We start from the raw sequence: 16853 nt of genomic DNA on the forward strand, positions 1-16853 counted from the left end.
AATTTTTTTTTGAACTTTTTGGCCATAGTTTCATTTCCATAAATCTCTTCATTCTTATCCTAATCCTTCCCCAACTGTTTGTCAAAATTCCCATCAAATATTTTTCCACTTGGAAGACTGATTTTTAACACCCATCCTCCACCCCCACCAGGCCACGGTGTGGACATTTTTCATTCTCAAAGTCAGGAGGCCAGAGACATTTCCAAGAGAGGTCAAAGCACTTGCTGGTCATGTTAGAAAATGAGCAGGGAGAATAAGGGTGTGAAGGGGCATCCTGCCTCCAGGAGGGACCCCCTCCAAGTGAGTTAAGAGATGTGGGCCAGGAGGGCTGAGCAGTAGCGTCCACTGGGAAGCCCTGGGCTCCAGGCCCAGCCCTGTGGCTGCCTCACTGGGCAAGCCCTTCCTGCTGGCCTTGGAGGACATGGACCATCTTCCCAGGCTTGGCTGTGTATCCCAGTGGCACCATGGAGCAGCCAGGGCCCTTGGCCTGGCCACTAAACTACACTGTACCCCCCTTGTCATCTGTTGCATGCAGGCATCAGTATTTACCTTTAAGGAAGTGTTTCTCAAACTTGAGTCACTCAGTTTTCATGGCATATTTATATACTATATGTGCAATTATTAAAAGTTTCCTTTAAATCAAATTATTGCCTTTGTTTAAATATCTTTCTTTAACTTGCACGTATCATCACTGAAGATGGAAAACCAGTATCACATGCCATAAACAAAGGCTAACTAAACAAAATAGCACAACCATAAAATAACAGAATTCATATGTCCCCTAAAATCAACTTGTATACTACCAATGATATATGTACACCCAATTTTGGAAACACTACTTAAGGGGACTGGGATACGAACTCAAATACCTCCAACTCCGATGTCCCCAAGTCCTTCAATTATCAGAGGTTTCTATTTCATAATTTAAAACACAAGCAGCCTGAATTCACGTTCCATACGTGATGGCAAGTCTCCTCCCACCTGTTTCTTCTTCCCTTATGAGACTTTTGTGGATTTTCAAAAGGTTCATGTTTTCCAGTAATGAACAAATGGCCAAACCGTGGTGTGGTGGGGGTTGAGGGGTGTGAGCTACCTCCTTCCCCACAGTGCCTAACTCCTCTCTGGCAATCCATGTTCCAATGATGCCCAGATTTACACAGCAAGCCTCTCTCCTGAGCTGCAGATGTGTGCACCTGACTACTCACTTGGCAATTCACTTTGGCTATCTTGTGGATGCCTCAGCTTAGAACGCTGAAGACAGAACTCCAGACCTTTTCCCTAACCCTGCTTTCCCCTGGCTTCTCTGTCAGGGAGAGTGGTCATTCCCCAGGTCCTTATGTTTCCACAGGGGCAGAGACCATGTCTGTCCCATTCCCTGCTCCATGGTCAGAGTAAGAGCTTGTATGGGCCAGCTTAAGCTGTCATACCAAAGAACAAATGACTCCATGTCCTAGGGACTTCAAATAACAAAGGTTTATTTCTCTCGTATATTTATGCCTCTCTCAGCATGGCTGGGTGTCTGTTCCATGTCAGCTTCATTCCAGAATCAAGGCTGATGCAGCAGCCCCTACCAGACATGCCAGCCTGGTGCCAAGGGAGAAAGAGCGACAGTGCAGCTACCGATGGTGCCTGGAGCTGCCACACCTGCCACACCATTCATCGCCCATGGCAGAGTCACCAGGGCCAGGAAGCTCCGTCTCCAGGAAACAACTTGGGAATAACTGCACAGCCTCCCACAGTGCTTGAGGATATTGATTGGATACTGACAGGAATAAGGTGTCACAGGCAGCTTCTATCATGATCAGCTTCCATCATGGATCATGAAGTTCAAATGAAGGTTAGAAAATGGACTTCGTGCTTGAGTGGCACACAGAGCTCACCCACTGGCCGAGATATTCATTTCTCACACAGGCGAAGTCAAAGGCCTTACACACAGGATCCCCACCCCCACAGGCCTCACACTTGGCCTTGGAGGCTGTAGGCTGGCAGCCCAGTGTGTGGGGTCCCCCTGCTAAGCCCCTCCAGCCTGCCCCTATCCACACTGGGCCTGGGCCTCTGCATCTGACCTGGTTCCCACATCACACCGCAGGGGGCTCCTACCTCCTGTGGGCCTCACTGCCTAAGAGTCTTTGAACCTCTTAGTCACTCTGAGCCTTCCATGGTTTGGTCCTTGGAAACCAAAGGCTCACATGAGGTCCCATCTAAGGGGGCCTGCCCAGGAGGCAGATCTGGTCAGTCAAGTCCTCCCTCAGCAGGAGTCCCCTGCAGGCAGAGACTCAGGGCTGCAGAGCCAGGAAGTCAGGGCCACAGGACTTATAGTCCTGGCAAGTCTCCAGGTAGTTGACGCTCGGTACACAGGCATGGTGGGGTTGGAGGGTCAGCGGGCAGTAGTTAGGGATGTCGAAAACAGGGGAGATTGATCCTATAGATACACCTGCATGAGCACAAAATGGAACGCACACAGCCCAAGTTCCTATCCACAGGATGTCCATTGAAAAGATCATGGGTACACTTGGGAGCACTTGAGGCGGACGTCAGAATGAAAAAGCTCTGTGCAGGCCTATGGAAAGGGCTCCAGGACTGAGGAAGGAAGAAGGAGAGGGGGAAGGGAGGAAGGGAGGGAATGAGGAAGGAAGGAAGAAAGGGAGAGAGGGAGGGAGGGAGAAGGGGAGGAAGAAGGGGAAGAAGAAAGGAAGGAGAGAAGGAGAGAGAAAGGAAGGAGGGAGGGAAGGAAGAAGGAGGGAGGAAGGGAGGAAGGAAGAGAGGATAGGAGGAAGGAAGAAGGAAGGAAAGAGGGAAGGAGAAAGGGAGGAAAGAAGAAGGGAGGGAGGGAGGAAAGAAAGAGGGAGAGAAGGAAAAAGGAAGGAAGGAGGGAAGGAGGGGAGGAGGGAGGGAAAGCGAGAAGGCGGGAGGAAGGGAAGGAAGGATGGAAGGATGGAGGATGGCGAACAAGAACAAGGGCAGCCTAGGCTCCCTTTGCTGTGACAAAGAAGCGGAGTGGCCCTGCTGCATTCTTTTGCTGGCTTTTGGCGTAAGCCTGTGATAGGCAAAGAGCAGAAGGTGCCTTTAGGGGGCACAGAAGAACAGGATCGACAGGGCTGGGGGAAAGCAAGTATTTCAAAGCAAACTTTTTCATCATTTTTGTGTTTGAACCATGTAAATGTATTGCCTGTCCCCCTAAAATGAATTAATTGAGAAGAGAGCGAGACCACGCCGAGCCTCGGGCCAGCCCAGCCTGAATAGGAAGCAGCGAATACCCCTGTGACGGCTTCAGGCCCCGGCCCCCTGTGGGGGGAGGGAAGTCGCCCTTGGGAGGGGCTGGGCCCCGCCGCCAGCTCTGCTTCTCACTGCAGGGGCGCCCCCAGGAAGGGACAGGACAGGGAGCTTGTCCCGCAGCGAACGGCAACGTGGAGACCCGGCCTCTCGCCTCCCAGCCCTCCCCGCGCCCTCTGCTGCCTCCCAGTCCGCCCTGCGCCCTCGGAAGGCCCCGCCCGGCGGCCAGGGCCCTTCGCCGCAGCCAGAGTGCTTTGTCCGAGCTCAAAAGAGCCGTCTCTACGGAAGCGGCCCCTCGGCTCGTAGCTCCGCGGCCGGGAAGGAGCCCCGGCCCCAGCAGACGCGGCGGAGGGCTTAGAGGAGGCGCTTTGAGAGTCGAGGTCTCCCGCCCGCGCGCCTCCCTGGCACAGACCTCTTATAAGTTTTTGGCGTGTAGTGCGCGTCCTGACGTGCCCAGCGAGCTACAGGTTACTGAGCTTTACTGGACTCGCCGGAGCAGCAGTCCCCAAGTGGTGAGACCGCGCGTCGCGCGCTGCCCGGGCCCCGCAGGGCCTGGCGCCTGGGGCCCTTGCGCCGCTTTGGAGCGAGGGGATCACACCGCCCGCTCCCCGAGCTTGGCGTCTTCCACGCAGCACTGTGTGTCATCCACTCAGTGCGCTCTCGCTGCCGTGTCCAGGTCACTGCGAGGGTGAGCCCCGCTTTACCCCTTCTTTTGTTGATGGGCACTCGTCTGGGGCTAGAAGGGATAAGGTTGCTGTGAGCGTTCTCTTGTGGTTTTGGTGAACGTGCACACACGTTTCTCTTGGGTGCAGACCTGTTGGAAGTGGAACTGCCGTTTCTCGGCACTTTGGGGCAAAGTCCTGTTGCAATCTGAAAGGGAGGAGGCAGACGGGGCGTCCATGTTCGTGATTCCAGCCAGGCACAGAAGGGAAGGACACGGAGAGCAGCCGCGCGGAGGCGAGGAGGGACACTGGGCGCAGTTGTCCACTCCCCTGAGGGGCAGCCACTCCTCTTGTGGACGCAGGTGCGGTCACCAGAAGGGAAGGACAGCAGAGGACTCTTCAGGGACCTTCCAGGATACGCCTGCACCTGGAGTGGTCTACTTGCTTGACTTGCTTGACTTGAGGGTGAGACTTGGTCAGCCCTTGACTGTGGAGGGCAGGACCATGGGCTTCACGGGGGGCAGCATTCATGACCCACGCCTCTGCTTCCATTCCCTACTTGCTGCCTGGCCTCCAGGCAGGGGAGTCTAGTCTCCCTTCCCAGGCTTCCAATGCCTCGCCCCCTGCTGTGGTAAGGATTCCCGCGGGTCCCTATATATTAATCAGGGAACTCGGGGTTCAAGTTTGCTCCCCTCCCCTTCTCTGCATCTAGTCCCCTTGAGAGCCCCCTGAGCGGAGGATAACGCACGAAGAGACCTGGCTGTGTATATTTTGATAATAATATCAAAATACTGTCAAATACTAAGCGGAAAAGAAATAGGAAAACATTGAACTTTATTAAAATGAACTTCAAAAGACACCATTAAGAGTAAAAAGATGACTCACAAAAAAAGTTGCCTTTTGTTCAATAAATGACTCAGGACCAGAAAATATGAAGAACCCCTACAACGAGAAAAATATAGATAGCTCAGTTAAAAATGGACAAAAGACTTGAAAATATATTTCACAAAAGGAGAGATCCAGATAGTCAATCCACACGCAAAAGGGTACTTAGCATCAGGGAACTGCAAATCAGTGACATTCGATTCCATATCACAGCCACTGGATGACTGAAACAGCAACGCCAGTGCTGATGAGAATGTGGAAAAACCAACTGGAATCTCATTCCCTGCTGATGGGAGAATGGATTGGAGCAACCACATGGAAACATCTAATCGAGGTAAGCAAACACCGGCCATAGGAACCGGCGACTCTACTCCTGTGTATACCCAAGGGAACCGAGTGCTAGGTTCCTGATCATGGTCAAGATCGCCTGTAGCAACTTTACTTATTTATTTTAATCCCCTAACAGATGTCTTTAAACAGTGGAAATATTAATTAAATGGTGGTGTTTTAAGAATGCAGTGGTATACTGCACAGCAACAACAACAAAAACAAACTGCTAATACTTGCAGCAACATGGATAAATCTCAAAGTATTGAATGAAAAGATACAATAGAGTGTATAACTAAGGGTTCCATTATATAAAATACAAAATCCAGGCAAGACTGATCTACAGTGTTAGAGGTCAGAAGAGAAGTTTGGAGGTAGTTGCTTGGGCACCAGGATACTGTGTGGGGAGCTGTGAGTGCTGCATATCTTGAGCTGCATCCTGCTTGGAGTGCATACTCTGTGAAAATTCATCAACCTGTGCACCTAAGACTTGTGAACTTACATTATCTCTCAGGAAAAAGAAAAGAAAAATATGCCAAAGTTTACCCTTCACCTTTCTCTTCAAAATGATCAGGTTTCAGAGCTGTGATAGAAACTTCTAGTACTGACCACAGCCAGTACCTCCCTGCTTGGCAGCTGAGACCCTGGCACCAGTTCTGGCCTATGGGATGTGAGGGGAAATGATGGATGTCAGTTCCAGGCTGAAGCTTTTAGTTGCCAGTGCCAGGTCCTCCAGTCCTACCTTCCCACTGTGGCAATCCCTCTGAAGTCCCAAGATCAAGAGCTGACAGTTGAATCCTTGCAAGAAGAGTTGCCTGAACCTGCAGTGGACTTTGGATGAGGGAATATACACCTTAACTATATTAAGCCAATGCTGTTCCAGAGTGGTTAATTACCACAGCATAACATGCCCTATCCTGACTAAAATGGATGTGTAGGAGCTTGACAGAGGAATAATTGTCCTTTTGGTTCCCTGAGCTTGTTCTTGGCCTTGGCCAGGTAGCAGCACATTTAGCATCAGACTGCCAAGTGTCCTATGTCTACATTCAGTGGAACCCATTGTGGTGGCCCCTGCACCCCTGGGGTGACATTACAGCAGAGGGGAAGCGGTGGCCTCCTGCACTCTCAGTTTCAGCCAGCTCTGCATGCCATTTTTTTTCTCAGTGACAACATTCTGTGTAGGTGTTTGCCCACTGCCAGTGCTGGCTGACCTATGCTGGTACAGTTGGAACTACAAGGCCCTTTTCTTGGGATGCTTCCTTTGCTACTTTGAACTCTTGGCTCTTGGCACTGGAATTTCCTAGCATTTGGGATTACCAGAAAACAAGAGGTGGCAAAATGGTGCAATAATTTTGAACCCAGCCCCATGTTGAAGTGCACGACTAGGGACAGTGCAGTGGGGAGATGAGAGCTTGGGGCCAGGAAGACTGCCTGGGTTCTAACCCCGGTCCCCTCGCTGGCCACCTATGAAACACTGGCAAATCACTTTTATCCCCAAACCTCAAAAATGGTCTCAAGGTTTCCAAGTAGAGGTGTTTCTTTCCATTTTCTAGAAGAGTGAGCATAGTGGTAGAGCCCCTGAAGTTGCATCCTTCTGGGGTAAGGCAGAGCCATCTCACAAACCATACCACCTGATGGCATCTATTTCAAATGTCAGATTTGGTAGGCTGAAGTGACCAAGAGGCCATTGAGAATGAGCAAAGTTTTAAATTGCTGGAAGGAATCTTCAGCAAACAGGCAAATACCTTAAAATTTTAGGTGATCCATCACTGAAATGTGAAAGATCTTCAAATTCTTGTACTGTGAATCAATGCTGTAGGCATGAAAGAGTGAGCAATGCAGGCATAACATTAAAGGAAGACTGATAAGGAAATAAAAATGAAGAACAGAAATAGCTCCAAAGACTAGATGTAAGCTCTTGGGGTTGGGATTATCTGGAGAGAGATGGGAGCTCAGTTATCAGAATAAAGCCAAGTAGCAAGGTAGCCTTAAACCTACTCCAATTTTCACCACACAGCAGCAGGAGCCAAGCAGAAGCTGCTTCCCTAGACCCTTGCTTATTGGACACCACAAACTTCCTGGAGGTGCTAGTACACAGAGGTGAGGTTTTTAAAATAGATCCTTTTGGCTCATCGTGACAAAGGGAGACACAGGTTATGCTGTTATTCCTACCAGCCTGAAGGCTGAACAGACAATGGACAGACCTTGCTTCCCAGATTCCTCATCCTGACACCAACAAGATAGTGAAAAATGATGCAACCACAAAGTGTTAATTTTCCCTTCCTGGTCCCACAGTTTTATTTAATAATTTCACTGGGCATGAAATTTTACATCAGCCAGAATAAATACTAACAGCAACCAGAGAGACGGGGCTAGGAATCAAGAGAGTGTCTATAGCCTGCTGTGGGCAGATGTCTAGCCTGAATAGATCTTGCCTTGTTCAAGGTTGTAAACAACAGTAAAAAGGGGACCTATAAAAATATTTTATAATTTATAAGGTATAAGTGTTCATGGTATTAAAAAGGCAGGGAGGTATATTTTTTCAACATTGTTTTATTACCAAGAAGGGGGGAAATTTTTGAGAGCAACTGCTTTGTGGTAACCATAAGTCTCAACCATACATAGACTCTTTAAAGCAAGAAATAAGAAGGGAAGGTAAAGTGGCATAGAACAAGATTCCAATGCGTCTGAAAAATAGCTGAACTAAGAAAGAAAATAAAGAAGTTATAGGCAAAATGGTGAGGAAATTAAAAGTGCAATACCAGGAATAAAATATGCAATGTATCAGTAAAAAAAAAAAAAAAAAAAAAAAATCAATATAGCAAAACAAAAATAAATGGAAAACTTAAACATTGGTCATTTAAGAAACTTTTCCAGTAGCAAAATAAGTAAACAATTAGATAGGGACAAAGAATTTTAAAACATGAGAAAAAAGATAGTAGATATGGAGGAAGAAAATGGCAGATCTAACATATGGGTAATTAATGTTCTGAAGAAAACACAGGCAGTATACACAATAATACAGTCATAACGGAAAACTTTCCTGAGCTATAAAAATACCTGAATTAAAATTTGGAGCACTTATGTTTACACACAACTATGTGCAATTTTTTAATTTCAAGATTAAAGAAAGTATAAGCATCCAGGTAAGACACACATATTCTCTTTTTAAAAAAAATTCCGGGGTTGGGTGGACAATAAAGAATACAAATTATCTAAAAAAGAAAAAAAAATTCAAATAAATTTAAAAACCCCAACAGTTTTTGCAACTTTAAAAGCCAATAGAGAAAAACCTATAGAAAACATTGCTGGAAAAGTCTATAAATCAAGAGCTCCTATTGAGGTTTTATTCAGATGAGAAAACAACAGAAAGACACTGTCAGAAATACAATGGTTCAAAAATTGACAATAAAACCTAAACGAAAATTTTATTTGAACATATGTCTTGATCAACCAAAAACTAATTAAAAATAAACAGCTCATCTCAAGGACTATCATAAGATATAGAACATTCAATGGATTGAACATTGGAACTGTTATGAACAGAATAAAGTGCAAGTAATACTTGGAAATATAGGTTCAAAAGAAAATGTGACTCCTGACAAGTAATTCTAGCACTAGATAACACAATACTAGAGGCAGAAACCATAAAGAAAAGAGGAATAGATTTGATTATATGATGTTATAAAACTTCCATATGTTAAATATGTATAATGATAAATTTGTATATATCTTTCATATGCCATAAACAAAACTGAAAGATAATTTCAAACTAGGAAAAACATTTGCAAAATATGACAAAGTAAATATTGTTAATTTACAAAAAATGTTTCAAATTAATAAATGGACAATCAACACCAAATAAGCATAGAATATGAAAAGGCAATTCTCAGAAATAGGAAGAAAGGACAGAAAGAAGGAAGGAAATAAAACAATACTCAATTTTAGAAGTAATCAAAGAAATGCAAATTAATGCAGCATTTAGACTTTTTTTTTAAAAGAGCACACCAGTACAATAGTATGATGGTGAACAACCAGGATCTATTATTATTGGCTGTAGTCTGTGTTAAATTGGTTGTAAAACCTTTTCAATTTTATGTCTTCTGTGAAAAACCAATAAAACACAAAGGAAGCCACTAAGAGAGGAAAGAAGGGACAAAAAAGTTACAAGATCAATAAGTTACAAGATCAATAAAACAACTAAAATATCAATACTAAGTCCTTCCCTATAAATAATTACTTTAAATGTAAACAAATTCCACAAGCAAAAGATACAGATTGGGCTGGGCGCAGTAGCTCATGCCTGTAATGTCAGCACTTAGGGAAGCCAAGGCAGGAGGATTGCTTGAGCCCAGGAATTTGAGACCAGCCCTGGCAACATAGTGAGACCCCCCCCCATCACTATAAAAATTTTTAAAAATTAGCCAGGTGTGGTGGCACATACTTGTAGTCACAGCTACTGGGGAGTTGAGCCCAAGAGTTTGAGACCAGCCCTGGCAACACAGTGAGGCCCCCATCTCTCTAAAAATTTTTAATAATTAGTCAGGTGTGGTGGTGCACACTTGTAGTCACAGCTACTGGGGAGGCTGAGGTGTCAGGGTTGCTTGAACCTGGGAGATTCAGGCTGCAGTGAGCCACAGTCTTACCACTGCACTCCAGCCTGGGCAACAGACCAAGATCCTGTCTCAAAAAAAAAAAAAAAAAAAAAAAAAAAAAAAAAGATTTGCTAAATGGATTCAAAAACAGGATCCAATTATATGCTGTCTACAAGAAACTCACTTTAGATCTGAAAATACAATAGCCTAAAAGTGAAAGGATAGAAAAAATATTTCATACAAGTGGTAATCAAAAGACAACAGGAATTCCTATACCAATATCTGGCAAAAGACACTTTAAATCAAAAACTGTTACAGGAGACAAAGAAAGACGTTGTATAATGGTAAAAGGTCAATTTACCAAAAATATATAATGACAAAAAATATTTGTGTACCGAACCAGAGAGGTCCTAAACATATAAAGCAAACTAACAGAACTGAAGGGAGATAGACAGAAACACAATAATAGTAGGAGACTTCCATACCTCACATTCAATAATGGATAGAATAACTAAGCAGAAGATCAATAATGGATAGAATAACTAAGCAGAAGATCAATAATGGATAGAATAACTAAGCAGAAGATCAATAGTGAGAAGACTGAAACATTTACACAAATTGGACCTAACAGACATACACAGAACATTCCACCCAACAACAGCAGAGTATACAATCTTCTCAAGTGCACAGGGAACATTTTCCAGGAAAGACAACATATGAGGTCACAAAATAACTCTTAACAAATTCAAAAAGGTTTTGATCACAATGAGATGAAACTAGAAATCAATAGCACAAGGAAAATTGGAAACTCCACAAACATGTGTAAATAAATTAACATACTCTTGAACAACTGATAGGTCAAAGAAGAGGTCACAGTGGAAATTAAAAAATATCTTGGGACAAGTGAAAATGAAAACACAACATACTGAAACTTCTGGGCTATGGCAATAGCAGTGCTAAGAGGGAAGTTGATAGCAATAAATGCCTTATATTAAAAAGAAGAAATATCTCAAATAAACAACCTAACTTTACATCTCAAGAAAGCAGAAAAAGAACAAACTAAAGCTAAATTTAGGAGAAGAAAGGAAATAAAGATTATAGCAGAAATGATTATAATAGAGAATAGAAATAAAATCAATGAAACCAGATTGGGTTTCAAGAAAAAAATCAACAAAATGGACAACCCCTTACCTAAATTAAGAAAGAAAGAGAGATGACTCAACTAACTAAAAGCAGAAGTAACAGAAAGGACATTACAACTGATGCCACAGAAATAGAAAGTATTATAAGAGAATACTAAGAACAATTATATTTCCACAAACTTGATAACCTAAAGAAATGGACACATTCCTAGAAACAAACAACCTACCAAGCCTGAATCATGAAGAAACGAAAAGTCTGAACAGACCAATAACAAGTAAGGAAATTGAATCAGTAATCAAATACCTTCCAATAAAGAAAAGTCTAGGACCAATTGGCTTCACTGCAGAATTCTACCAAATATTTAAAAATAACTAACACCAATCCTCCTGAAACTATTCCAAAAAATTAAAGAGGAGGGAATACTTAGGTTATTTTATAGGTCAGCATAACCCTGATACCAAATCCAGAGAAAGACACTACGAGAAAAGAAAACTGCAGACCAATGTCCTTGAATGTAGATGCCAAAATCCTCAACAAAATACTAGCAAACAGTATTCAAAGCACATTAAGATTATACACCATGACCTAAATAAAGTGGGTTTTATTCCTAGAATGTAAGGATGATTTAACTTGTGAAAATGAATCAAAGTTATAACACATTAACAGAATGAAGAACAAAAGTCACATGATCATTTCAACTGTTGCCGATACAGCATTTAACAAGAGTCAACATGGCTTGGTGATAAAAACACTGCACAGTAGAGGAATAGAAGTAAACCACCTCAACATACTGAAGGCAGTTAATACAAGCCCACAGCTAACATCATACTCAACAGTGAAAAACAGAAAGCTTTCCCTTTAAGATCAGGAATGAGGCAAAGATCTCTCCTCTCACCACTTCTATTAAATATGGCATTGGAAGTCTTAGCTAGAGCAATTGGATAGTAAAAATATATAAAGGACATTCAATTGAAAAGGAAGAAATTATCTCTGCTCACAGATGACATGATTTTTTTGTGTGTAGAAAACCCAGAAGCTTTCACACACAGAAAAACTATTAGAATTAATAGACAAATTCAGCAAGATTGCAGGATGTAAAATCAGCAAACAAAAATCTTGCATTTCTATACAGCAACAGTGAACAATCTGAAAAAGGAAATTAAAAAACAATCCTATTTAAAATAGCATAGAAAGAATAACATATTTAGTAACAATCTACTCTAAAGATGAGAAAGACTTGTACACTAAAAACAGTAAAATATTGCTGGAAGAAATTAAGGAAGACTAAATAAATAGAAGGATATTTTGTGTTCTTAAGTTGGAAGACAATATTGTTAAGATGTCTGTACTACCCAAAGTGATCTACAGATTCAATGCAACCCTTATAAAAATCCCAATGGCATTGTTTGCAGAAATAGAAAAAGTTATTCTAAAATTAATGTGAAATCTCAAGAGATTCCAGATAGCTGAAAAATATTTTAAAAGAAGAACAATGTTGAACTCACAAGCCCTGATATTCCTGATGTTAAAACATACTGCAAAGCTACAGTAATCAAAACTGTGTGTTATCAGTATAAAAACAGACAAATAGACCAACGGAATAGAAGAGAGGACCCCAAATGAACACTCATGTGTATGGTCAAATGAACTTCAGCAAGGGTACCAAGATCATTCAATGGAGAAGGGACAGTATTTTCAAGAAATCGTGTTGGGGAAAAGAAACTGGATATCCATATGCAAAATAATAAATTTGGACACTTATACCATACACAAAAATTAACTAAAAATATATTAAAGATGTAATACCTAAAACTATAAAACTCCTAAACTATAGGGGAAATCTTCATGACATTGTACTTGGCATGATTTCTTGAATAATGACACCAAAAGTACAGGAAACAAAAGCAAAAATAGACAAATGGGACTATGTTAAACTTTACAAATGTTTATCAAAGGACAAGATCAACAGAGTGGACAGGCAAATTATATATCTGATAAGGGGTTAATAGCCAGAATTTACAAAGAACTGTTATAACTCAACAACAATAAATCAAACAACCAGATTTTAAAAGGGGCAAAAGGCTTGAATAGATATTTCTCCTAAGATTATTTATCAATGGCCAAAGACAAACGAAAAGATGGCAACATCTCTAATCATCAGAGAAATTCAAATAAAAATCACATGGCGCTATCACCTCATACTTATTACAATGACTAGTATTTAAAGAAAAAAGAAAAAAAAAGAACAAGTTGGAAAGGATGTGAAGGACCTCATGTGCAGTGATAGTAGGAATATAAAATGGTGCAGCCATCATGGAAAACAATAGGGCAGTTCTTCAAAAAATTAAAAATGGAATTACCATATGATCCAGCAATTCCACTTCTGTGTAAATGCCCAAATGAATTGGAAGCAGTCCCTCAAAGAGATATTTGCACATCCATGTTCATAGCAGCATTATTCACAACAGCTGATAGGTGAAAGCAACACAAATGTCCCTTTATGGATGAATAAATAAACAAAATGTGGTATGTGCATACAAGGGAATATTATTTAGCCTTAAAGAGGAAGAAAATTTTGTTTTGTGCAACAACGTAAGTGAACTTTGAGGACATTATGCTAAGTGAAACAAGCCTGTCAGAAAAAAGATAAGTACAGGTCATCACTGACTTATGATGGTTTGACTTACAATTTTTCCACTTTACAATGGTGCAAAAGCAATATCCATTTAGTAAAAACCATATTTTAATTTTAGGTTTGGATCTTTTCCCAGGGCTAAGGCTATTCAGTACCATGGTCTCTTTCAATGCTGGGCAGTAGCTACGAGCCACAGTTTCCACGCTTGCCAGTTAATTTTGCCCAACTGTGGGCTAATGTAAATGTTCTGAGCATGTTTAAGATAGGCTAGCCCAAGCCGTGATGTTCGGTAGATTAGGTGTATTAAATGTATTTTTGACTAACCACAGGTTTATCAACATAATTCCAATGTAGGTCGAGGAGTATCTGTACTGTATGATTCTGCTTTGAGGGCTGTCTAAAGTAGCTGGATTCATAGCAACAGAAAGTAGAACGGTGGTGACCAAGGGAAGAAGGGAAGGAAAGAAGGGGAGTTGCTGTTTAATGGGCATAGACTTGCAACTTGAAAAAGCTCCAGAGAGATCTGTTTCACAACAATGTGAATAGATGTGACACCTCAGAACTATACACTTAAAATTATTAAGATGCTACATTATGTGCTAGGTATTTTGTTTTTTTAACCACAATTTTGTGTGTGTGTGTGTGTGTGTGTGTGTGTGATGCATCTCTATAAAGGGGAGGGTCCCATCGTCACACACAGTCCCCCAGGCTTCCTTCCCATCCCCATCTCTGGTTCCACCATAACCAGCATTTCAAGTTTGGTCCACAAAATATCCCACAACTTTGTTTTAAATGCACAGATAAGCCTTATACATAAGTGAAAAATATTTAAGTGGTATTATATTGTGTATCAGTATTTATCTATCGTGTTTTGAGAAAGAAAAACTCTCTATGAACCTAATCAAAATTTACAAAGTACATCAGGGAAAACAGAATTTAGCTAGATTGGGGTTAAATTATGTTAAGAACAGCAGGATTCTCTAAGACTCTCCAAGATGGATTCTTATCACATTCTCAAATGCACAAAGGGAACAGTTTGGTGGCTCTGGAACCAGACATGGGGGTTGTGGCTCTGCCACTTACTAGCTGTGAGATAGATCTTGGCCAAATTACTAAACATGTCTATATTTCAATCTTCTCAAGTTCAGAGTCGGGGCATTCATAGCTCCTACCCAATAAAACTATGGAGGGGATATAATGGCTTAACACTCTACAAGACTTGGGACAGTATCTGGCATGAAGTGTCATATAATCCCTAGTGTATCAGTTTGCTAGAGCTGCCATGACAAAGCACCACTCCCTGAAAGAAGAGAAATATATTGTCTCCTGGTTTTCAAGGCTGAAGTTCAAGATTAAGGTGTCAGCAGGATTGGTATTCTTTTTTTTTTTTTTTTTGAGACGGAGTCTTGCTCTGTTGCCCAGGCTGGAGTGCAGTGGCGCAATCTCGGCTCACTGCAAGCTCTGCCTCCCGGGTTCATGCCATTCTCCTGCCTCAGCCTCTCGAGTAGCGGGGACTACAGGCGCCCGCCACCATGCCTGGCTAATTTTTTTGTATTTGTAGTAGAGACGGGGTTTCACCATGTTAGCCAGGATGGTCTCGATCTCCTGACCTTGTGATCCACCCCGCCACGGCCTCCCAAAGTGCTGGGATTACAGGCGTGAGCCACTGCACCCGGCAGGATTGGCATTCTTTTCATAAGGATGCCAGTCACATTTTATTGTGAGCTCATCCTACCCCAGTATGATCTCATTTTAACTAATTACGTAATAACGCTATTTACAAATAAGGTCAAAATCTGAGGTTCTAGGGGTTAGAATTCAACATTTGAATGGGGGAGAGGACACATTTCAACCCATAACATCTAGCTGTTGTTGTCTTGCAAGGTCAGCAGCAAATGGCAGGGGGCCAAGGTTTCACTTTTAGAGTTGGTATTGTGTTCCCAGGTGTGTGTAAATTCCAGCCTGCAGAGAAATCAACCAGGATTACCACTTTTGACTCCAGCCTGAAGAAGCCCTCCCTCCAACCTTGAAAAGCTACTGAGCAGAGTTGACTACCCCCAAACTCCACTTCCAGTGAGTTTCTGGACTAAAGTCTTTGTTATTTCTCAGCAGCATCCACAAGGGTCTTGAAACCAAAGATTCACCTAATTTGCATAACCAAAAATGCCTAGAAATAAGCCAGATTACAAATGAACCCTGTCACATGTCATGGCTTTCCTTCCTTCCCCAGCAGCAACCCCCACCTCTGAGGAACACCAGGCAAAGTTCAGACCAGCTCTTCTAGGCTTGTCATCAGGAAAGCTAAGGATTGCATCTCCCCAACACAGAGGGGCACTTGATAAATTTATCAAATGAGTATTTTGCTCCCATTTTTGGACAAGGCCCCTTGAAAAGGCCCTAGCCTTGCTTGGAAGAATAAAAATAGCATGAGGAAAATGGAAACCTTTGTCTAATCACTAGAATATAGAACCCCTTCTATACATCACTACAAAGGCAAAATCAATATAGAATTTACAGACTCAACCACTTAAAGTTTAAAATATTTATATGTCATAAAGTGTCAAACTAAATTAAAGGCAAAGTACAAAGATACGGATTTCATGTTAGCAACACAATTATGAGAGAAAGACATATATATGATGTTCTTCCTATATATACAATAAAAGCCAAAATATAAAAGACAAAACACTAATAATATAGCAGTGATCAGAGGACATGGGTGAGTGGTTCACAAACTATAGAATGGACAACAAATACTGGCCATAAATGAAAATAAAAACAAATGTGTGACATAATTTTACACTTAAACTGGCAAATAATATTTTTACATATAATAGTGATCATTCAGAAGGTGGGCAGTATTCAGTACTAATGACTCTAATATGCAAAGACTGGCTGATTGGATGCAACAAAGCTGCAAAAATGTGCACACCTTTTGACCTAACAAGGCTAATTCTAGGAATTTATTCTAAAGACGCAGTAATAGATGTTGCTAAGACTTATCTGTTGCATCATTTTCATCAGTAAAATATTCTAAGAACAGAATATATGTCCATTGCTCATTATCATATCCTCAGCCCCTCATGCAAGGCCTGGTGCCCAATAGATATTTCATAAACTGACCTTCGAATGAACCTAAATGTTCAATATTTGGAGATTGTGGTCACAAATTGTAATACATCCCCATGATGAACTATTTTCCACCGTTAAAATAGATACAATAAAGGAATATCTATGACCAGGAAAACAGAAGGCTCATTCTACTCTTCTTGCTCTACCCTCCCACTCCACTACTGTACAGGGATTGGTCATTCTTCCCGTGCCAGTCCCAGC

General features: G+C 42.0%; 1 protein-coding gene across 1 annotated transcript in view; it reads left to right on the forward strand.

The window, feature by feature from the left end:
- Window positions 1–2941: 2941 nt before the first annotated feature.
- Window positions 2942–16853, forward strand: part of LOC140709749 (uncharacterized) — a 52349-nt gene continuing 38437 nt past the window's right edge. Inside the window, exons 1-3 of the mRNA XM_073009594.1 lie at window positions 2942–3031; window positions 3354–3961; window positions 4298–5154. Coding sequence (XP_072865695.1) covers window positions 2942–3031; window positions 3354–3961; window positions 4298–4526 — 927 coding nt within the window. The 3' untranslated portion in view covers window positions 4527–5154. The remainder of the gene's footprint in view (window positions 3032–3353; window positions 3962–4297; window positions 5155–16853) is intronic.

The sequence above is a fragment of the Chlorocebus sabaeus genome, chromosome 22, assembly GCF_047675955.1.
Source record: "Chlorocebus sabaeus isolate Y175 chromosome 22, mChlSab1.0.hap1, whole genome shotgun sequence".
NCBI classification, from domain to species: Eukaryota; Metazoa; Chordata; class Mammalia; order Primates; family Cercopithecidae; genus Chlorocebus; species Chlorocebus sabaeus.